The 24,043-nt window shown below is 40.0% G+C and overlaps 1 protein-coding gene across 2 annotated transcripts in view; it reads left to right on the top strand.

Moving 5' to 3' along the window:
* Positions 1-24,043, top strand: part of SLC25A13 (solute carrier family 25 member 13) — a 199,993-nt gene that overhangs the window by 122,745 nt on the left and 53,205 nt on the right. For both annotated transcript variants that reach the window (XM_010356270.2, XM_010356271.2), the window contains 6 exons: positions 599-692; positions 904-988; positions 5,259-5,343; positions 5,828-5,986; positions 19,157-19,209; positions 20,542-20,622. In XM_010356270.2, the coding sequence (XP_010354572.1) occupies positions 599-692; positions 904-988; positions 5,259-5,343; positions 5,828-5,986; positions 19,157-19,209; positions 20,542-20,622 (557 nt within the window). The remainder of the gene's footprint in view (positions 1-598; positions 693-903; positions 989-5,258; positions 5,344-5,827; positions 5,987-19,156; positions 19,210-20,541; positions 20,623-24,043) is intronic.

The following is a 24,043-nucleotide window of genomic DNA, read 5'->3' as shown; positions in this document are numbered from 1 at the left end:
AAATATATATTAAGACAATTAGCAGGGCATGGTGGCACACGCCTGTAGTCCCAGCTCCTTGGGAGGCTGAGGCAGGGGAATCGTTTGAACCCAGGAGCCGGAGGTTGCAGTGAACTGAGATCTCACCAATGCACTCCAGCCTGGGCAACAGAGCAAGACTCTATCTAAAAAAAAGAAAAAGAAAAAGAAATCGGAATTCCCTTAGGAATTCCACAGCTTCATTAATATAACCTCTTAAATTAATATAAATAATAATCCTAATTTAACCAGTTAATTAGGTTAATATAACCTCCCCTCCTGGGACCTATGCTTGTGAAGTTTCATATATGATTCCTTATTTTCCCTGATTGGCGATTTGAATAACATCAGATGACACCAAGCTTTTAAGCTATGTGTTCAAGAACATATTCTGCACACTCTTTCCAAATAAATGCAAGAACTGCAAAAATTCTTACCTTATTTGGATTGACTTGAATTCTGCAGTTGATGGTGATAATAAAATTTTGTGATGTTCACTCATTCCAGTGCCTTGAGTTAATGCTGAATTTAGTGGCTATTTCTTCTTGAATCTTTCCCTTTTAATTTTTCTTCCATATAGAGGAGTTTGTTCTGGCAGCTCAGAAATTTGGTCAGGTTACACCCATGGAAGTTGACATCTTGTTTCGGTTAGCAGATTTATATGAGCCAAGGGGGTAAGTTGGCTTTTTTTTTTTTTTGAATTAGCTTAATAAAAGGAGGTTAGGAGGTGGGGGTAAGAGGAGGGCAGCATTCAGGAGAAAAAGAAGCCAAACTGAAGGCTATATTTTAAATATGGGAAATGAAAAAAGGAATGTTTTTAAATTGTATAATGTAAATTGTAATAAATTGGTATATTTGTTCCTTGTGTTTGTTTTTCCCCTACAGACGTATGACCTTAGCAGACATTGAACGGATTGCTCCTCTGGAAGAGGAAACTCTGCCCTTTAACCTGGCTGAGGCCCAGAGGCAGGTGAGCAAAGAGGAGCAAACTTGCATTCTGGTGTTTCCCTAGCAGGATACCCCAGCTCTGTTCCACTTGCAGTTGCCTTTATGACATTGGTATCTGACTTAACCATTTTTCTGTTTTGCACCAAAAATCTAAATAAATTTTAAAGGCTGTAAAGAGAAATTCCTTAGAAATGGTGTGATAAACAGGTATTTGGCATTTGTTCATTTCTTGCTAAGGTGGAGTGATTTCCTAACTGCACCAGAAGCCTAACGCTCTGAAAACGTGAAGGAGGTCTTTTCTCCTTCCTTCTTGAAGTCTCATGTTGAGAGATGTAACGAAGGAATCCCGTATTGGTGTCACTGTGCCTGTCAGCAGCTGCACATTGCTAAATGAAAGCCGTCTTTGCTCTGTGGAGCAGCCCTTCATCAGTGCATCGTCTAACTGCCATGCCTTCCGTTTTTCTGAATATCAAAATGAGATAATTTTGTTTAGTCTGGAGTTACAGTTTAAAGGCTTTAAGACCTATTTTCTCTGTGAAAGGATTCGTAAGTTATGTGGAAACAATTTTAGGAATGTTAAATTTTATTTTATGGTTAACAGAACCCAATCTCTTGAAGTTGTGGGAGTCAGAAACTTAAGACATGGAACCTCCTCCTTTAACTTTTGTCCAGCTTTCTGTAGATCAGGATTAGAGAAGAAAAGCCTTCATAGCACGTGTTGTGCTTACATGGTGTTTGTAAAACAAATCCACTCACAGGCGAGTGTCGTTTTTAGAAAAATATCTCCTTTTAGGCAGAGCCGTCTCTGAATCCTGTGAGACTTCACAGTTTCTGGCGTGGAACTCTGGGTTTGTACAGAGACGCCAGTGTGACCACAATGGGTTGATGCGGGCTACACTTTTAGGACTGTCAGGCCTTGAGCCAGGACCCCCTCCTTTTAGCTCTTTCCCACCCAAATGCAGTGGTGAGTTTTGTGTGCAGCATGCAAGTCAAAGTAGTGGGTGTGTGCTCAGTAAATTCTAACAAGCACCTCTGGAAAACCAGCTGGCCTTGCTTAAAAGAGGAAGCCGATTTCTCTGAGTGCAGGAGAAAGAACTGTATAATCACATGCAGAGGTGGAAGCAACACTGCTCTCTCTCCTTTCCCTTTGATTTTTAACACTGCTTAGGAGATGATTATCTCTTCGTCTGTATGCCACCAGCTATTGTAGAAATTTGGGGATTAAGAGAAGCAGAGAAGTTTTTTTTAGATCCCTCCTACTCTTCAGCTGGCAGAGGCTTCCCACTATTTTTCCTTTATGCTCTTTGCAGCTTTTGAGAGTTTATGATGGGTGCTTGTTGATACTGGCCGTGAAGGGGTTAGACCAGATTGATGAGATTTACAGCAGGAAATGATTGGCTGCTGCTTAGAGGTTTAAAGCAATTCACAATGGTCTTACCTGGAATAGGCTTTTTACTACATGAACCCTAGTGGGCCTGACAAATTCAAGCAAGGGAGGTCATCCACCTGTGGGCACAGCACTGCCTGTCCAGCACTGTGCAGCGCTTGTAGCGTTTATCCTGGATAGAGGGGTGAAGGAGCAGAGTTTTGTCTCATTTCAAGAACATGCTACAGTTCTGGCTTTGGAAAACTTAAGTAAAAGGCTAGGATTTCATTTGTCTTTTAGGAGAGGAATTAATGGTGGTAGTAGGTCCCTTCTGCCCTCCCTCTATAATTTTCAGAGTATTTTCACTCATTATTTTGATGCCAGAACATTTCTAAGTATTGCGTATTTATATCCGTGTAAATAAAATATTGCTTCTCTTTTGGATGCGTCTGTCAAAATGAAGGTACTATTGATTTCCATCTATATAGGGCTAGAATTGGAAACAACTCACAGAATTTGCAGAAGAAATGTTTTGTATCTTAAAGAGGCATATTTCTATGTAAAGTTATTTTCAGTTAAGTGACTTTGAAGGAGAGTCCCAATGATCTCATTGTATTAGAATTGTGTTACATTGACAGCAACTAAAATTCAGTGGGTTGATAGCTGGGGTTGCTGATTATTTTCATTGTTCACTGATTTTAATTATCATGGCTTCTGAAAAACAAATTTTATTGAATGTATTTATTCATTCAACAGGTATTTATTAAGTACTGACTATATGTCACCCTCATTTGACAACTCTCTGTGACATAAAATTACTGTTTTATTTATGCAGACAGAGAAGTGCAGCACTCTGAAATGTTCTGGCATCAAAAACAGTAAGGATGTCAGGTCCAAAGAACCACAAAACAATGACTGACTGACCTGAAGTATGAATTTAGAAAAGATGGATGAAAAAAAGAGAAAAAGTAACAATCAACTGAAATATAGCCACCTAGTTTTAGCTACTGTAAATGTTTTAAGCATCTCTGGGTGGTAGGGAGGCAACATGTTAGTATTTATTTTATATGCATATATATGTAAACATCTTACAAGCATTTTTAATAAAAAGTGACATCTTTTTTGTATATAGTCTTAAAATTTGTTTTTAAAAAAATTACCAGGAAATATTTCAAACATTTAAATAGGTAAAAAGAATCATATAACAAATACTTATCTACCTACCATGCTCTTTTTAGCCTATGTTTTCTTTTATAATTCCTTTTGAACATTTAATATCAAGATATTCTTTTACAGTATCATTTTGAATGATAGGCTTTTGTTATAAAGTTATTATTTTTAAAGGCTATAGTCCCCCATTATTGAACATTCAGAATATTTCCCAAATTTTTGCTCTTTCTGTTAAAGAGCAAAAATTTGGGAAATAATTAAATTTCCAATAAGTACTACAAATGTTTTTTAAGTGCTACATTCTTATAGCTTGTTACATGCATGATTATCTTCTGTCCTAACTTTTTTTTTTTTTTGAGATGGAGTTTCGCTCTTCTTGCCCAGGCTGGAGTGCAATGGCGCCATCTTGGCTCACTGCAACCTCCACCTCCTACGTTCAAGCAATTCTCCTGCCTCAGCCTCCCAAGTAGCTGAGATTACAGGCATGTGCCACCACGTCCAGCTAATTTTTTATTTTTAGTAGAGACGAGGTTTCTCCATGGTGGTCAGACTGGTCTCGAACTCCTGACCTCAAGTGATCCACCCACCTCGGCCTCCCAAAGCGCTGGGATTACAGGTGTGAGCCACTGCACCCAGCCTATTCTAACTTCAGAGGTTACGTACATTTTAAAGGTTTAGTTGTATATTACTAAACATCTCTCTATTTATACTTGCTTTAATGGCAAATTTGAGAAGGCCTGTTATCAACTTTTGCCAGGCTGGGTATTGCCACTTAAAACCAGAAATACATACAAACCAAAAACCTGCCAATTTGATTGATGAAAATGATATCTCATAGATGTTTTTATTTATTTTATTTTATTTTTTTGAGACGGAGTCTCACTCTGTTGCCCAGGCTGGAGTTCAGTGGTGTGATCTCAGCTCACTGCAGGCTTCACCTCCTGGGTTCATGCCATTCTTCTGCCTCAGCCTCCCAAGTAGCTGGGACTACAGACGCCTGCCACCATGCCTGGCTAATTTTTTTTTTTTATTTTATTTTTAGTAGAGACAGGGTTTCACCATGTTAGCCAGGATGGTCTCAATCTCCTGACCTCATGATCCACCTGCCTTGGCCTCCCAAAGTGCTGGGAGTATAGGCATGAGCCACTGCACCCAGCCTATTTTTGTTTTTGAGATAGAGTCTTGCTCTGTTGCCCAGGCTGGAGTGCAGTGGCGCAGTCTCGGCACACTGCAACCTCTGCCCCCTGGGCTCGAGTGATTCTCCCTTCTCAGCCTCCTGAGTAGCTGAGACTACAGGCACATGCCACCATGCTGGGCTAATTTTTGTGTTTTTTTATAGAGATAGGCTTTCACCATGTTACCCAGGCTGGTCTCAAACTGCTGTGCTCAGGTAATCCGCCCACCTAGGCCTCCCAAAGTGTTGGGATTACAGGCATGAGCCACCGTGCCTGCCCTCATTGATGTTTTTAAGCGTGCATTTTTTTTTTTACGAGAATTTAAAAATAGACTTATATTATCATTTTTGTCAAAGGATAGTTTTGATTATTTTGAAATTTGATTTTAAATATTATAGCACTAAAGTATTTTTATTAATAAGAACTTATGAAATCCATTCCTACTCTTTTTTTTGACATTTTAGTTGTATCATGGATACACCCAATGATTAATGTTTAAAATTAACGTATGCTCATTTTTGTTTTATCTTCTTTTGTATCACCTGTTTTCCTGCTCTCTGATTCCTGTGCATGCAAAGCAGAAGTCATCAGGCGATTCAGCTCGACCAGTTCTTTTACAAGTTGCAGAGTCGGCCTACAGGTTTGGTCTGGGTTCTGTTGCTGGAGGTTAGTCATGGATGAGAACAAAATTTTCACTTTTATTATTCCTATTATCTTTTCTCTGATTTTCCATCTTGAAATGTTAAAGGACAGTCTTCTCTAGTCTTTCCCAATGCCAGTTATCAGTCTCTACTGATGAGGTAGGGCAAGAGCAAAGGAACTCTTTTTCCTATACCTGCATGTGATCAGTGACTTAAAAGTGGCATTTTCCTCTTATCCAGATCAGGCCTTCCAAAGGCAGGTTACTAATTTGGGCTGTAGCAATGTGCCTTAATTTAAAATATCTATGACATCCTTTTATTAGGGGATACTTGAATGAAATCCCACAATTGTTTATTAAAGATGTAAGAAAGGTAGTACTGTTTTAAAATCTGTATTTAAAATTTAAAACACATTTCTTTTCTCAGTCTTTTCCTTGACTTTAACCACCTTGTCCTTTCTTCTGACCTACCTTACTTTCTTCTGAGATATTGATATTGTTTAATTTTAGCTGTTGGAGCCACTGCTGTGTATCCTATCGATCTTGTAAAAACTCGAATGCAGAACCAACGATCAACTGGCTCTTTTGTGGGAGAACTGATGTATAAAAACAGCTTTGACTGTTTTAAGAAAGTGCTACGCTATGAAGGCTTCTTTGGACTGTATAGAGGTTAGTGCCACACGCTCAATACCTGTAAGGTGAAATAATACTCAAAGGTTTGGCTTCTCATCTTAGTGCCTGACATGAATTAGCAAGACTGCATTAAAAAGGAAATACAGCAAATTCTCAATTATCCATGCTAATGGGAGTACGCTGGAGGCATCTAGGGCTTGGCTAATCAAAACAGCCCATAATCTGAAAGTTATTTATAGTGCTCTGTTGTATGTTTTATTTCTTAAAATAATAAATTATTTTTATAAGCATTTTCCATGAATTTTTGAAAGGCTCACATTGTTTGCATCCTTGAAGTACTCTATTCTCCAGCTAATAGGCAAAGGTATTCTGGGGCCACGACAAAGCCTACTAGGATTCATGATATTCCTGGAATATACCACAAAAACGTCTGTCAAGCAGGTAGCCAAGGGTTTGGTAGAGCTTTCTTGCTGCTTCATCCTGATTTAAAGTTGCCCCTTTTCTTCATCTGACTCTCAACCCAGTGGAGTTGATTCACACACCCCTCTAGCCAAGGTTTCCCACCACTGAGCCAGCCTGAAATAGATAATCCTTCTGTTTCCACCTTTTCCTTTAACCATCTGAAGTTCATTAAGCAATGGAAGTAGTAGCAGAGAGTGTCATCACTGATGGAAAGGATCTCACAGACCCTGACTGCTTTTCCACTGGCATTGGCCGAAGGAGACTTCTCAACTGTTCTTTTGGTGATTGCCTTCTATGAAAAGAAAAAAGTGTTTCTACATCAGTTAAAATACAGTATCACAAGGCAGTTCAAGCTCAGCTGCTTTATAATTTGGCAGCTGCAAAGCTGGTAGAGTCTTCCCTCCTCTCCCCTACTAGTGCTCTCTCTGGAAGAAGAAAACAGTATTTAGTACTCTGCCAAGGTGGACGGTGAAACTGGCAGACATGGAAACCTGTGCTTCTGGGCCTCTTCTGCCATCTGCTGACTCGAGTCTTCAAATTAATCACCCCAGTTAAAAAAACAAAAAGGATAAACCTTTCTTGAAACCTCTCACCTTAGAAGCCAGAAAGTTTCAAACTCCAGAGAAGTTCCATTTTGCAGGTCCTATTGTGTAGGTAGATAGCCCCCATCAAAGGCCTTTTGATCTTTGCTCTACCCTCTTTTCCTTATCCCCTGCCTCTTCTTACAATTTGGAAGGTCTTTGACCTCAGGTGATTGATGATGACCCTTTCAGGGTCACTGCCTTCCATTTGAAATACTTTTCTTCCCTGATGACAACAACTTTGCAAATGAAATAGCTTCCAAGTAGTACAAGTTTAATGTCACAGTGCCTATTTTGCAGTGAGTCAGGCAAAATTGACCCCCTTACCTGTCCATATGGGTGGTTTTTGGAAGGGAAATCTCTGAGTCTCAAGTCTGGGCAGACATCTGAGCATTGCTTCGTAAACTGCTTTTATGGGCTTTTCTTGGTATTAGATTAAATGCCAAGGGTACCTTTAGAATTGTAAGAACGCTTCCCAACACTGCTGAGTGTCTTTAATTTGTTTAAGTTGATTTGTTTTTTGAGTCCCTTTTTCTCTATCTTTGACCATACCTGGCAAGTCTGATGTTTGATTACATCTGTATTTCCCTTTTGCAACCTGTACTGTTGGCAGCTAGAAGTGTGCCCAAGTACTGAGTGCTGAGCTAATGTGGGCTATGCAAAGAGGCTTCCACTCTTGCCGTTTCAGTTCTTGTATCTGTAAGATGGGAGTGACTGCTTTTAACTTCTCAGGGAAGGAGTAGTAAGTCAATATGTTAGATACAGACAGAGGCTCACTGTAAACACCCTAGTGGCAGCTCTTCACCCTTTTCCTGGCTTAGAAATGACCATTTATCTTTGGGTGCCCCGACCCTAAGGGCAAGAGACAGAGCTGTGTGTCAGGATGATGAGTAGGATGATGAGTAGATATAAGATTAGTTCTAGGAGTCACCTGTGTTCATTTCTTCCTGATATCTTTTCTAGTAAACCATTTTAAAACAAAAGATTTGCTGTAAAATTTTTGTTTAGTCCCATTCTGTAATTTGGATCATCTTGAGAGCAAAGAGTTGACTCACAGTTCAGCTTAAAAATAATAATGATACATAAATTTGCCATGAAAATGACTTGTTCCTATTCTTGATTGGTCAGAGATCAGTTCTCTTTAGTTTCTGGTACATCATCAATAATTAATAATTGTATATAACTGCATGTTTGTAAGTGCTTATTGGGTAAGAGAGATCAGATGAAAATGTAGGTAACTCATGGGAAACCATTGTTGTTAATTTAAAAAATTACAATGTAAGTAAAAAAGACCTAACATATTTCTGAGACTCAGTATTATCACTTTTATGTACAAAGTCAAATTATGAAATATCTGTATGTGATTCTTTGTACATTTCTCATAAAATGTAATTTTATTTTAAAATTATATTGTTCTGGCCAGGCGTGGTGGCTCAGCACTTTAGAGGCCGAGGCGGGTGGATCACGAGGTCAGGAGATCGAGACCATCCTGGCTAACACGACGAAACCCCATCTCTACTAAAAAACACACACACACACAAATCAGCCGGGCGTGGTCGTGGGTGCCTGTAGTCCCAGCTACTGGGGAGGCTGAGGCAGGAGAATGGCCTGAACCTGGGAGGTGGAGCTTGCAGTGAACTGTGACTGCACCACTGTATTCCAGCCTGGGGGACAGAGCGAGACTCCATCTCAATAAATAAATAAATAGATAAATAAATAAAATTATATTATTCCAAGGGAAAACTGTTAAGTTAGGAAAGTAGAGTATTGCTGCTATTAATGCTTTCACCTAGCAATATTTGAGAAAGTATCAGAGTACATCTTTAATTTATACACGTTTTGAAATATTGAGCATATTTTTTAGTATTACAGAATTTTGCTCAACATGTAATTTTTCTCTATCAAGGCCTATGTAATTGCTCATATTTCCTGAATAGGATAATTTGGGACTGTTGCATTCGTGAGATCTCTCTCCTATTATAAAATTACCTTTGTGTATACTTTGAAAAAAAGTTGGCATCTGACCTCAAAGAAGGTGTTTTTGTAGCATGTGATCTTATTATGATGTTAATCAATATCTCTTTTTCTTATAACAAGAATATCAGAAGCTGTTTTTGCATTTAAAAGCCCTTCCCTGTGGCGTTAGAATGAAGGTTATTTTTGAAGAACTCTTGTAATGCTCCACCGCAAGTTGTTTTGTTCTTTGCCTCCCCGGCAGCTGGCCGCAGCTGGCCGAATCAGAACAGTTGTGGAAGTTGCTTGGTAGTCATCAGAGAGCACATTTGAATCTCTGCCCCATAGTCCCAAGGAGGCTGATATCACAGCTGTAGGGATTTCTAGCCATGCTCTTCAATAGAAATGTGCCTCACAGAGTCATGAGAGGTGTTAATATTGTGAGTTGTCTAATCCCTGGTATAACTCCCTGTTTTCTTTATTTCCTGTTTTCTTTATTTCCTATTTTTGTGTAAGTTTTAGTTGCTGGAAAAGAGCTGCATAAAAATTCCATGAGTCTGTCCCTGAAAACCTTCTCTGCAATGCAAACTACTTTTTTCCTAATAATAAAATGGCAAATTTTCCTAGTTCCACCCCCCCACCGCCCCCTGTGAAAATCCAACCCCCAGGCTAAGCCTGTCTGTATTAAGGGAAATCACACCTGAGATAATCCAGGTCTTCCTGAAGTCACTTGTAAAATTCTTTCTGTTTCCTCTCCGGTCTTCAGAGTGATTTAATGTGCTCAGGTATTTGAAATCCTTAATGAATTACCTGACAACTTGTTTGGTTTGAATGACTGGCATAACCAAATGAGTCAGTCATTGGCCAGCTATAGATTCTTCATATTAAAGAACAACAATTGATTGGGTAATCAGCCATAATTAAATGCTCTTAATGTTCCAGGAGTAAATAATTTCTGCTTTTAAATTTTGTTGCAGTCTTCTTCCTCAGATGTTTCAGGTGATGAGATGAGCAGCATTAGACATTGGAAAATGTTTTGGGAGAATCTTGGGAAAAAAGATGTGAAATCACGGTTGGGTGCGGTGACTCACACCTATAATCCCAGCTCTTTGGGAGACCGAGGCGGGCGGATCACCTGAGGTCAGGAGTTCAAGACCAGCCTGGCCAACGTGGCCAAACCCCGTCGCTACTAAAAATACAAAAATTAGCTGGGCATGATGGCGGGCCTATAATCCCAGCTACAGGCTGAGGCAGGAGAATCGCTTGAACCCAGGAGGCAGAGGATGCAGTGAGCTGAGATTGTGCCACTGCACTCCCGCCTGAGAGACAAGAGTGAAACTCTGTCTCAATTAAAAAGAAAAAAAAAGAGAGAAAAATCAGGGTCTATCAGAAATACTTCTTAGAGGAAGATTTTTGTTTCTATTCATGGGAGAAGCCCTAAAGAAAATCTCCCAAAAAGAGTAATTAGATCATTTTATGAATTAAACTTAATTTAGAGCAATGCTTAACCTTTGAGGAAATTGGCAAGAAATTTTTCTTAATCAGTCCATTGATCCAAGCTTGCAGAGTTGTGAATATTTCTATTTCAAGTTGTCTGTGTAGTACAAAGCAGTCATCTTCCATCCTGGAATGTTCTCAAGGTGACATCTAGAGGATGTTGTGGTGATATCTCAGGAAGTTATTGATACTTTTATATTGCAGAGGGAAGTTTTGGCAGGCAGCTAGTTTAAGCCAGGTCCCGTATCATTGATGGTACTATAAAAGAGAGTATCCAAATTCTTTAGAATCACAGTGAGATTCTTCCTTCTTGCATAATTCATGTGGATAAAAATAAACTTTAAAATTCTGGCACCAAAATAAAATGGTTGAAATTTCCATGACTGTTCTGCATTACTTAAGAACACATGCATCTTGGAACAAACCACAGTTAATCCGTGAACTGCACTCATGTCCATCCATGTCCACTAAAACTTTTAATGATTGCAAAATGGATAGGTTTGAGTCTTTATTTTTTTGGCCAATGTCTGCACATTTTCATTTAAAGCGTTAATCTATACAAAGATCAGAAGACATGTGTTTGGTTATAGGAAGCCACATAAGAATGAGCAAAAAATTTCAACCGATCATGTGTTGGGTTAGCCAACCTCCAGAAATCTATAGTGAGCTAACTGTAGTGAGCACAGGGCATTGTAATCTGAGACTAAGGTGACACATACTGGATCTAAGGTGGATGAGAGAGTTGTTAGAGGCTTGAGAGTGCTATGGTAACAATTGATGACTTTAGAAAATGGGAAAAAGATGACAAAAAGACATGTAGGTATCCTAGAGAAGAGGTTAATGAGTGAATTAGTTCCACACCTCAAGAATGATAATTTATAACCAACTACTGTTGCTGAGACTAAAACAAGGGAGATAGATTAAACTTCAGCAGGAGGGAAATAGTTTAGATAGAAGAAAAGATAACTAGGATCCTGAAAGTTCTCATGTACTATGGTGAAAAACTGAAGGAGTATCTGATCATTTTCCTCAATTATCTTTACTTCTAGAAAGCCTCAGAATAGAGGAGTTGAGGAACTGATTTCTTTCTAGACCATAATCATAATCACTTATTTTATGTTTTAACACTTTGTCTCCCAAAGGCATCCTGAGCCATAGCTAAGATAACAGACAGTGCTTGAAATTTCGAGTGTAAAACATTTAACCTAGATAAACTGGCATTTAAATCTTCATTTCTGTCTTTGTCCCTGGCTATTTCCCCAGCTCCGCTGTACAGCTTACCTTGGGGTAGCAGTGCAAAGAGCCTGTCAGAATTGGGTTGTAATGAAGGCTTTGAAAGGGAATAGTGTAGTTGGGAGGGTGGAAATGCCTCATGCCTAGGGGCAATCTGAGTCAAAAGCAGACAGACAAATGGGAGGAGGAGGAGGGAGGAAAGAATGCTTGAGCAAGTGAAGAGAGAAGGGCATGGCAACAGGAGCAGGAATAAAAGCTGTAAGGCAGCGCACACAGAGTGCTGAAAGCTGCAGAATGAAGGTTAATCTGATGTTGAAAGCAAAGGGGTTTCTCGAGGAAGATGGGGACAAGTGTTCTGGTTTCAATAGTGAGGTCAGAAGGGTAAGAATTTGACATCGGAGGGGTTGCTACCAGGTGGAAACTAGACAACACAACACTGTGCTGGCTGTGGCTTCAGCTACAGGAATAGGGGTGTCTTCTGGATTAATTTTTCCTGCCAAAGTTTACTGCTCGTCTCTGCCCTGAATACCTTCTACCCTGTGTTACATGTTCTCAGCTGTCTTTCTCTGGGTTGGGCTGGCCCGTCTAAGTTCTATGCTGAGACAGAACTGATAACTACTGCCTTAGTTACCAAGTTTCTTCCTTGGTAGTAGCCCCTTCACCTCTGTGATCCTGCTAGCATTGGCCAGCATAGTCCTTTGGCACCCTGGCCACTCTGGGTTACAGTGGCTGCTCAGCCTGGCTTCTAACCCACTCCTGACCCTACACCTCCTTCCCAGTATATTCTTGCTCTCACTGGTTCACCATGTTATAGCCTGCAGCTTGGCTCTCACATTCAGTGCCTTTCAGGTTTTAAGGAGTCTGATATTCACTATCTGGAGAGACAGGGAAGCATGACGTAGATGCCTGTTACATGGCCACCATCCTTTTGTTGTGTAAAAGGTTCAGTCAGGGCAGGGTGCTGGCCCAGGGTGAGCTGAGGCCTAGAGAAAAGTTTCAGAACAGTCTAGTCTGGAAGAAATGCCTTTCCAGGGCAGAGGAGGAAGTTGGAGCAATAAGTCTGTTAGAGGAAACTGGATACCACAGATAATTAAGGAGCACAGAGCCCTGGTTTGAGAGTACTGGCAGGCCTCAATTCAACTCTTGAGTACTACTACATAGTCACTCAGAAGTTAGTGACTTGAAACAAGCTGCTTAGCCTCTCTGGAGTCCAATTTCCATGAAGGAGGAGGAGGAAGAATAAGTGATAGTGATGATGAAGATCAACAACAACAACAAAAATCCATTTCTGTAGTCTTTATTGTCTGTACTTGGTACTGGTCTGAGGATTTTGTGAGTATTAACTCATTTCATCTTCATGACTACCCTGTGAAAATGGTATCATGATTATTCCCATTCTACAGATGTGGAAACTAAGATACAAAGAGATTAGGTAACTTGTCAACAACATCACTTGGCTTTTTTTGTCACCTGGTAGAAATTACATTGTGAAAAGTTGCTTGTCAGCAGAGGTTGAGGATCATTTAAGCTTTTAACTAAAATATTTTATTTCAGCTTAATAACATGTTATTTTGCTGTTGTTTTGTCTGTGCTATTACTTTACCTTGCCCAAAGTGTACAGGGCCCCTGGACACTCTCAGACCACATGTGCTCTCACTGCTTGGGGACAGCTGTTCTAAAATAGGCATAATGTCATGGGCACAGCATGATACTCCTTTACTAATGGTAGGCTATGAACATGATTCAGGCTGAATTGCCTCTTGCAAACAAAAGAAAGCAAGGCTGTGTCTTGAAAAGATAGGTAGAGAGAAGCATTATGTCTTTTGGAATACATAATATATGAGGTAAATAGTGTCTGGTTCTTTGTACACTTATTCATATAATTACCAAAATAAACCCATAGATAATAATTAGCACCTTTGTTTTGCCAACGGGGAACCTAGAATTCAAAGAATAACTCCCCAAGATCACTCAGTGTGAAAGAGGCACAGACCTAGGATTCTAGCCCAGGTCTGTCCACCTTGAAAGCCCATGCCCTAGGTTGTTCATTTTGCTGCCAGCCCGTTGGAAATAGCCTAAAATTAGTTTAAATTAGGCCAGCAATATTAATGAGTTTCTTTCATAATCCCTTGCAACCCTGAAATTCCAGTTGTATTTCTAACAGGTTCTTAAGTCCTAGCCCTCTGGTTGATCACAGTGGTCCCAGGAGCCTCTTTTGGGGATATCCTATGAAGCCTGAGTTGGAGACCCCTGATCTGGGCTTGGTCCCCACACCTCCAGCTCCTTGGTTTGTTCTAGGGACTGGATTCAGAGGGGATAGTGTGATTTATATCTCCAACCCATGAAATGTGAAGACAAAATACTACATTAATACTGTACCCTGTAAATCTTTTCTCGCATTAGCAGCCTTCTGGTAGAGTCGAGTTGCCAAGGAAGCATTGCCATATGTGCTGATGGAGCTGAACTAAAAGGAGAAGATTGGAAAACTAACCACACTAATAAATTTCATTTGAGGCAGTAGGAAAATGGACTGCTGTTTTGACAAGTTAGAAACAACACACACATCCATTCTCTGTTTCAAATGGTTAAAGTGAATTTCCAGGACCCAACAGAAACATCTTATATTAGAAACCTGATTTTTCTGCTGAGTTACCCAGATGTCAGATATATATGCACTTTAGACTTAAATGTGGTCGCGTTGCAGTGCCTCATCTAGACTCTCTGCTTTAGGCATTACTGGGCCTTGCTACCTCTCTTCCCTCTGAGGTCAAGGTACAAGGAGGGATCTTGGAATTCCCACCTCTTTAACTTTTCATTGTTTCACAGATCATGACCTTTTTACAAAGAGCAAGTACTCAAGACTAATGTTTTCAAGGCCCACATCTGTATTGGGCCTCAGATTATAATCCAGTCACCTTCATTTTCCTGTTTAACCAGACAGGGTAGTCACTACAAGAATGGTTCTTATCAACAACTTCCCTGAGTGCCAGCATCTGGCCTAGGTCTTCGGAGTGGATTTGTACTTTGGTTTTATTCTAAGTTGAAGTTAATCATTTAATATAAGGAAACGTGGGGCCTCTAGTATATTACTTTAACCTCCTAGTTTCTCTAACTGCCTCAGGTCTCTGCTCTTGCAAACTATCCTGCACCTGCCTCTAGAACTTTTTACTTTTTGAACTTTACTTTTTACCCTAAAAGCCACCCCATGCATCTACAGAATTTGATGCATGCTCCTTAGTGGGCCTGGGAGAGAAATTATGCAGTTTACCAGGTAAGAGCAGAGACTGGAGCCAGACAGGCTGGGTGGAACCCCGTTCCTCCATCGAACAGCTAAGCCACCATGGGCAGCTCCCTTAAAGTCGGCCTCAGTTTCTTCTTCAGTTGCTGTGGATAAAACAAAAGCCACTGTCTAAGTAGGGTGTTCTGTGGATTAAATGTGTTCATTCACATAAAACACAGAGTAGTATGTGGATATAGCAAGTGCTCCCCAATTACTGGCTGTTGTCATTATCACTACTATTAAACTACTATTAATAATATTGTTACTTACTATCTGGTCTTCTGTGATCCAAGCACAGCCTCTAGGGCCCTGACTGCTTGCCATAGCCTTAAGATGTTGATGCCTTTGCACACCAACTGTTTCCTCTGCCTGGATCACCTTGCCCTCCATTCTCTCATTGTCTCATCTCTCCAGCAAACCTCTGCTCACCCTTGAAGTCCCAGGGCAAATATCTCCTCTTCTTTGATGTTTTTTTCCCTCCTGCAGGCAGAAGATCTGGTTCTCTCCACTGGGTTCTCATAGTCCTAGTCCTGTGATGCCCCTGGGGTCTGGCATGCAGCACGTGCTGTTTTTAGGTGGTTTGTCCCCCATATGGCAGGTGGAGACAACTAGCTTTCCCTTTCCCTCTAAACTCTGAATTTCTTAAGGGGGAGGCACCAGTCTCACTGTGTTCATCCCAGTCCCTCTCAGTACCAGGCACACAGAGGATGCATTTGGTAAATGTTTGCTGAACAAATAGCTATTTGTTGCCTTCTTTGTAGTCTTACACACAGGGTTTTCCCTTTTGTTTTTTGTTCTTCACAGGCATTACTAAATTTATGCTGAGAAGGATAAATCTCAGTAGTTTGAAAGGCTGACTGAAGTGAATGTATCTAACACTGTAGTCATTTGGCTCTGTGGGCTGGTTTTTTATTAGTCATTTAAAAAGACTGTCACAGGATAGTTATGGAGACAAGAGATCATCATTTAAATCACAGTGCTTTCAACCCATCCACAATTTTGGTCTACAATTTAATGATGAGAAAAATACTTCTAGCAAGTAAATATTTAACTAAACATTTTGGCACTTGACCTGAATACAGGGGGTAAGATGGAAATTTCAAATGTGAAGAGGTAGTTTAAACAGGCGTCTGCCCACATATTCCTAGTAGAAATTAATGTTGTACTTTTATTAGGTAATAACCAAGCCTTCTCTTATTATAGATATCTTAATGAAAGATCAGTGAGTGAGTGTCATGAGTATAGTTTAGGAGAGAATGCTTGCTTTGGATAAGAATGCTTGCTTTGCCCAAATGGTTGCATATTCCCAATTTTTCTCATATGCTGCCTCAGCTCATTTAGATTCTAAAGAGCACAGCCCCGCTCAAGCTAGCAAGAGCTAAGGGGGGCTTTTGATAAGCATTCGCACAAGAGAGAAAGAAGGTAGAAATCTCAGGGATCCAAGAGCAGGAGCTACACTGGAGCCTGACTTCGGTGGGACCCGAAGGTGATGGGGACAGGCACTCCCACCTGTGTGCCTTTCATGGGCTATGCGCATTCTCTTTTTTAGAGTCTCCATTCCTTTTGCTTCACATTCTCATCTGTCCACCAACGCACTTCCTCTGCTTATTCATGGTTTCTGCTTCCTTGTGACATTAGCGCACACATGGCTTCCAATTGGCTGCTTTCCTTGCTCCACCCATGACATCTTTTCATCTTGCTGCTTCTGTGCTAACTTGTCCCCTCGTCTCTAAGGACTGTCAGTCATACTCCTGGGGAAGGCATCCTGATTGGCCAGCTCCATTTTTGGTAGTAGGCTTAAGTTGCTGAACTCTTGATTTGCTTATCTTTTAGGTGTTTTACATTGTCCAGTCAGCTGTGGCTCTGGGGATGAAGCAGGTTTAGATATTATGGTTGCCTAGTGAAGGATTACTAACTCAGGCCAGGTGAGATGGCTCGCACCTGTAATCCCAGCACTTTGGAAAGCCTAGGTAGGAGGATTGCTTGAGGCTAGGAATCTGAGACCAGTCTGGGCAACATAGTGAGACCTTGTCTCTTTGTTAAAAATAAAAAATTAGAAAAAACAAAAAGAAGTGTTGCAAACTTAAATGCTTGTAGGATCTAGGCAGGTTATATAAGTGAACAAATGCAGCTGGGTGTGAGATGCAGATGCGCCTTTGCATATTAACACATAGAGTTAAGTGGTGTATAAAGGTATAGTTTTTTTGAGTAAGATGGCTAAGGCTTGTATCCCAGTCTCACCACTTACCAGCTAGGTAACTTGGAACAAATTACTTTAACTCTCTATGCCTTGGTTTCCTCTCTGTAGAGTGATTATGAGGATTAAATGAGTTAATAAAGTTTTCAAAATGGTACCTGGCATGTAATAAACATGATGCACTTTTAAATAAAATTTTCATTAGCCTCACCATCCTTATCCTTGTTTAATTCCACAATGAAGGACTTTCTCCCATTTTTCCAAAAACATCAAGCTGCATTCATCTATTTAGTTTTCCCCCTTTATAAGGATATGAGCAAAGAAAAAATTTTTATCAATTGTGAGGGTATCAATAGAGCAATAAAAATAGAAACTGGAGACCAGGCGCGGTGGCTCACGCCTATAATCCCAGCACTTTGGGAGGCCAAGGCAGGCAAATCATGAGGTCAGGAGATCAAGACCATCCTGGCTAACATGGTGAAACCCCATCTGTACTAAAACAAAAAATTAGCTGGACGTGGTAGCGGGTGCCTGTAGTCCCAGCCACTCCTCTGGAGGCTGAGGCAGGAGAATGGCGTGAACCCGGGAGGCAGAGCTGTCAGTGAGCTGAGATCAAGCCACTGCACTCTAGCCTGGGCGACAGAGTGAGACTCCATCTCAAAAAAAAAAAAAAAAAAAAAAAAGAAAGAAAGAAACGGGCATTTGTCCTCATTGAGGTACAGGCCTCAGAGCAGGGTGGGCACCACCTTGCATGGTTTCTGTCTGAAGGATGGAGCTTCATGCAATAGAGCAGATGGCTGGGATGTCAGAAAGAGGCCTAGGGTCAGTCAGTTCAGTCAGAACTGAACCTGTGAACTGACGGCTAGGTCATTCCGTTCCTTGATATTTTATTTTGTTTTATTTTATTTTATTTATTTTATTTTATTTTTTTTTTTGAGATAGAATGTCGCTCCATTGCCCAGTCTGGAGTGCAGTGGTGCGGTCTCTGCTCACTGCAACCTCCGCCTCCCAGGTTCAAGCAATTCTCCTGTCTTGGCCTCCTGAGTAGCTGGGACTACAGGTGCCTGCCACCACACCCGGCTAATTTTTGTATTTTTAGTAGAGACAGGGTTTCACCTTGTTGGTCAGGCTGGTCTCAAACTCCTGACCTCAGGTGATCTGCCCTCCTCAGCCTCCCAAAGTGTTGGGATTACAGGCGTGATTACTGGCCTCATTGATCTTTCTTACAAGGAGGTCAGATTATGTTTGAAACTTCGTTACTCAATAAAATATACCTGTAGGTTGGATACATATGGCATTCAAGCTCTCTGGCTTGCTCTCAGGCTTGCTCCTTTCTCTCATGACCTCTCAGGCTTGCTCCTTTAGGAAGAGAGTGTGGGCAGGGCTGGTCCCTCAGAAGAGGCTGCAAGTGGACCTTCTTATATAGATAAATTAGAAAATTGTACTTCCAATGAAGAATAGAACCATGAACCTCTCGCAAAGTATGACAAAGGGTACAGCATACTCCTACCATCAGTGTTAGCTTGGTGCATGTTTCCAAGAAAAAACAATTGTGATTTAAATTTTTTTCCTTAAGAAGAACAAATGAAGATGATGAGATTTTTTAGTTCAGATACGTAGCTCCACTAAATGCACTCAGTGTTCTCACTGCCTTCCCCAAAAGTGGTTCTTGATTTAGAAAATCAGGTGGTCCACTGATTTAGAAGGCAGAAGGGAAGGAGCAGACTTTTGGGGAATAATGAGATTTCCTATGTCACTAATACTGTTGATTTACCCAATGTGCAAACGATCCAGAATGTGAGATGGAATGTACTTGGGCCTGATGCGGCTGTTAGAAGTTAGTACTTAAACATTCCATTTCAAATATTCTCATTAAGGGTAATAGCAGAAAATTGCAGCAGAGATTAAGCAGTTTTTAAGTGGTAATCCCCTCTGTAGAACTGTTGATTTGTTTAGTTAATGCTAATTTATTTAATATACTTATACTTTTTGTTGATTTTTAGGTCTGTTGCCACAGTTATTGGGAGTTGCCCCAGAGAAGGCCATAAAACTTACAGTAAGTCTTTTGAGTTGGTGCTTCTTAGTAAGGGCTTTTGTACATACTCAAGAATCTAGCAAGTATTCTTATAGGAAGCAGCAGGTTTGTTTGTTCAGAGGTGCTAGCTAATTTGAAAGCAGGGGAACTCACCACACACGTTTTTTCATTATTCCCCATTTAGCAGTGGACATCCAAAAATGTGATAATAAACTTGAGTACTTTTGGTGGTTGCTGCCATCATTGTTGTCATCATAGCAGTAGCAGCTAAATTCCCTTCAGTATCTACTGTATTAGGCACGTTATATATATTACCTTTTACTGGTCTAATCTCAACAAAGCATGATCCACAGTTTACAGATAAGGAAACTAAGGCCTATCGGGCTTAAAGAGCCTACCTGTGTTCACACAAATCATAAATGGGAGAACTAGAATTTAAAATCAGACTTGTCTGACTCCAGAGCATGTCAGCACCTGCTGTTTTATAGGATTCATGGTTAGGGTGTGTTCTGTAAAGCCAAATGTGCAGGGATCTGGGTTCTAGTTAAAGTCAATCCTTCATCAGATTATTTGCCCAGTGCCTGGCTCACATTTGACAGATGGTTGATATTCAGTTTAAGTGTTTGTGGAATATACAAACATTTGCATCACTAAGGCCATAAAGCCCCAGAAAGTAAAACTCTAGCTTTAGATTGAACTGTGTAGCTTTGGAGCCTGAAATTCTTATTTTACCTTTTTATTATGTGACCTAATCTTCTCTGGCCTAAGTCTGCCAAAAAGATATGACTGTTTCTTAAAATTTCTTGTAGTACATACCATTTTGAGAATATTATATTAATTAATTAATGTAATTTATGTTCTTTGAGAATCCTTGAGGAATTTTTAGATATTGAATTTCTTCTAAGCTGAAAAAGTCTGCTCAGCCAAATTTATCTCCATGATGAGTAGTGTTTTAGATTAATTCTTGTTAGAAGACTTGGAAGTGATTTTTAATCAAGCCTTATAAAACAGTGTTAAGTTGTAAGATGTATGTTTTTATTTTGTCACTATTATCAGTGACAAAATCAGCCTTCGTAAGCTATTCTAATTGCAGAGCGTATTTTTGGCTTTCATTTATCTTTTAACTTTTCTCCTGAAACATCAGTGATGCATATATATTTTTCATTTTTTAAAACTGTATTATGCTATTAAGAGTACTTCTCAAACTATTTTAAGATCTGTTAATTTGTGCAATTTATGATTACTCCAATAGACTGATAGAAAAAATAGCCTATATTGACAGATGCATATTTATAAGTGTTTAATGACTTTCTTTATATTTTTCATCAGCTTCTATAAATATTTTTCTTCAAGGTGAACGATTTTGTGAGGGATAAATTTATGCACAAAGATGGTTCGGTCCCACTTGCAGCAGAAATTCTTGCTGGAGGCTGCGTAAGTACCTTTTGAAGATCTCTACATTGAAAAGATTTGTTTCACATATATATCACTGCCATGGTCAACAGGTGTGGACTAAGGCTTCTGTTTAACCACAGATCCTGAACAAGGGCAGAGTCTACTAGGGCACCTCGGCATTTCCTAGACAGGCGAACCATTCCAGGGGTGGAAGGGTAAATGTTTCTGATCTTACTGCCTGTTAAGTCATGCCTGTTAAATTCGTCATTGCTTATGGTTTGTTCTACAATAAAAGTCATTTGTGACAGAAGTGTTTGCCCTTTGAAAAATCTTTGCTAACCTTTTCTAAAGTTAATGTTTAGTACATTCTTTCCTCATGGCACCCTCTGCTGGGTCAGGCACTAAAACTTGTAGTTTGAAGTCAGCAACCATAGCGCTCTGCTTGGCTTTGCTTTGCAAGTGGCAGCATCTATTCAAGCTTCCACTGCTTTTGGGAGAACAATGCTGGGAAATAACTGGCTGAGTGTGCTCTGCATTGTCAAAAACGCTTGGAATGATTGTTTCCTTATATGGATGAACAACCTGCATCTTGTTCTGAAGCTCAGCAAAACATTGTGTCTCGTTTTATCTCATGTACTGGTTTGTTCATGTGAATGTAAATACTTTAAGCAAATTAAACTCTTATACAAAGACTAGTGTTATTTAAAGATAAGGTTGGTTAAATAACAGGCTTTGATCACTCAGGCAATACAAAATTGGTATTTTTTTATCTGAACCTATTTCTTATAAAAAAGATGAAGTCACTTTTTAAAATTGGCTTACTCTGGGCAGGAAGTAGTATTCCTAAAGTAATTTTTTTCTTGAAGATCCTTGAGTTTAGACGTTGGGCAATGTTTGTGTGGAAAGGGCTTCTTGTCCTATCTAACACTGAATGATGGTTTCTTAAATGTAGCAGGAGCTAAGAAGTCCTAGCTCCTGGTATTCTTTAGAAATGGATGGAATTTGGCTACTGCCTGACTCTCTGTTTGATCAGTGACCTGTCGGAGATGGCCAGGCAGGATCCCCTTGTTCTGTAACTTTAGGAGCAGTCAGGATGGAAAACAGGAGGCTTTAATGTCCTAAATAAAAAGGGCACACAATAATAATCAAAGAGAATTTTAGAAGTTTCTCTTCCCCATAAGTACTCTCCATTTAAAACAACTCTGTAGTTTCCATTTGAGTAAGTAGGTTTTCTAATTTTTGGATAGGTATATCCATAGGCTGTGCCTAGCCTAGTCCTTCAGGTTGTTGCCGGGTCCAGGATATAGCAGGGTTTTTTGGTAGGTCAGGTGGGGTTGTTGTTTTTTTTAAGTTACATTTTAAACTTTCTGAAAAGATGTGATCATAGATTTCTATAAGAATTAAAATGTAAAATTAATTATGTGATACTACTTAAGATGTTGGCAATCATCATGGCATGGTGCCCAGAGGTTTATTTTCTTTTTAATGAAAGCGTTTTGCCTGCACATGCCTCTGGGTGCCAAGGAGATTGGTTGTGGCACGTATTTTCTAGGTGCCATCTGTAGGTGGTCTTGTTTTTGCATATGCAGTCGCCCATTTCAAACACAAAGCACATTGGCATCAGAAGTGGTGCCTAGTTATGTAAAGAGATGTAGCCCTTTTCAAACCTGATCTAAACACAGGCTTAAAATTGGAGCCACTTAGGCTTTACAGCTACTTAAAATATCTGTGAAATGAGATTTGCCATCCTTCATCTCAGAGGTAGACAGTGGTCCTTAGCTTTTCAAGTCTTCTCCTTTGCCTTTTTTCCCCCAGTCATTACTTTAAGAAGAGTTTATTTTCAGGTAAGCAATCCTGTAGGTAGCAGACAACCCAGGTCCCTTTAGATCTCTGAGTAGATGAATGGATGGTTCCATTTTCTGTGTGTTTGTGTGTGCATGCACATCCTTTTCTTCTTCTTTTTTTTTTTTTTAAGACAGTTTTGCTCTGTCACCAGGCCGGAGTGCAGTGACGCGATTGCAACCTCCATCTCCCAGGTTCAAGCGATTCTCCTGCCTCAGCCTCCTGAGTAGCTGGGACTACAGGCACGCACCACCATGCCCAGCTAACTTCTTTGCATTTTTAGTAGAGACTGGGTTTCACCATGTTGGCCAGGATGGTCTCAATCTCCTGACCTCCTGATCTGTCCACCTTGGCCTCCCAAAGTACTGGGATTACAGGCGTGGGCCACCCCACCCACCCATGCATTTTTTAAGTAGCAGCAGCATCTTTCTTTGCAGGCTTTAGCAAAGTTTTCTGTATAATTGGAGGCAGTCACACACCTTAGAGGGTTGTTGTGAGTTCCACAGCCTCATCTGTCCCATTGGGAATACAAAGGGTTTTGTAAGGTTGTGCCACATGAGCGGTTCCTCATCTTAGTTCATCCAAGCATTGCTAGGTGTTGACTTTTAAGTCTCTGGGGACCTCACCTTGCTTCATTATTACTGAGAATTAGTACACATGGCTGACTTTTGCACTTGTAACCAAAGCTGCTCATTTCTTTGAACAAGGCTTATTCTGTTTTATGATCTGTTTTCTGCAAAAACGAGGAAAGTATGTAGGGAGGTCTTTGTCTCATAACTTCATAGTGATTAGCTAAACAACCTGTTTTATTGTATTTTTTTTTTTAGAAAAATGAAAGTGTTAGTAAATTTGGAGGGAAAAAATCATTGGCACTAAAAAGGAATAAAGTTTATCCCATTTCTTATTTATTATTTTTGGTATAATAAAGCCTATAACTGAAGAGATTAAAAAATAATCTTCTGTTTCATTGACATAGGAAAAAGAGCAAGTCTGATATTTATTTTTAAACTCAATTTTTGCATTTGAGATTAGTTTTAGTTTAGAGCACCGTTAAAAAATTGACTTCAGTTTTCTGAGCATTTTTATAGATTCACACTTTAACAGTAGTGATATATTCAGCATGTTTTAAGACAAAACTCGGTGCTGAGACTGGGGTTTACAAACTCTAAATCTGAAATAATTCTTTGTGGTTTGTGTTTTCTCCGTAAGTTGGGTTTCTGCATTCTAAATTAGGCTTGTAGTTGTGGGAGTTGTAATGGAGACCTGGACCTTCAGTCTTCCCTGCATGAGGTATATATATGTGTGTGTGTGTGTGTTTGTGTGTGTATATGCCTTCTGGGTTTTTTTCCATCTTTTCCCTTCTTGGATCAAATACTTGGAGCCTTTAGAGGACTGTGATTGAGAATCTGTGTTAGTGACCATGGAAACTTTCAGTCAGTGTGTCAGAAGACAGAGGTTCTGTTACCACTAACCACTTCCAGTTAGGTTCCCAATGATTCTGAAAACTGATGTATTACATCTGAATATGTTGTCTTTATTGCTTTTTTGCTGTTACTTTAAAACAAAATGAAAAATAACATGTAATGCAGTATGATCTGTAGGCTGCAGTGCTTCATTC

Source organism: Rhinopithecus roxellana, chromosome 6 (genome assembly GCF_007565055.1).
Source record: "Rhinopithecus roxellana isolate Shanxi Qingling chromosome 6, ASM756505v1, whole genome shotgun sequence".
NCBI lineage: Eukaryota > Metazoa > Chordata > Mammalia > Primates > Cercopithecidae > Rhinopithecus > Rhinopithecus roxellana.
This window is presented reverse-complemented; position numbering and strand designations above follow the sequence as displayed.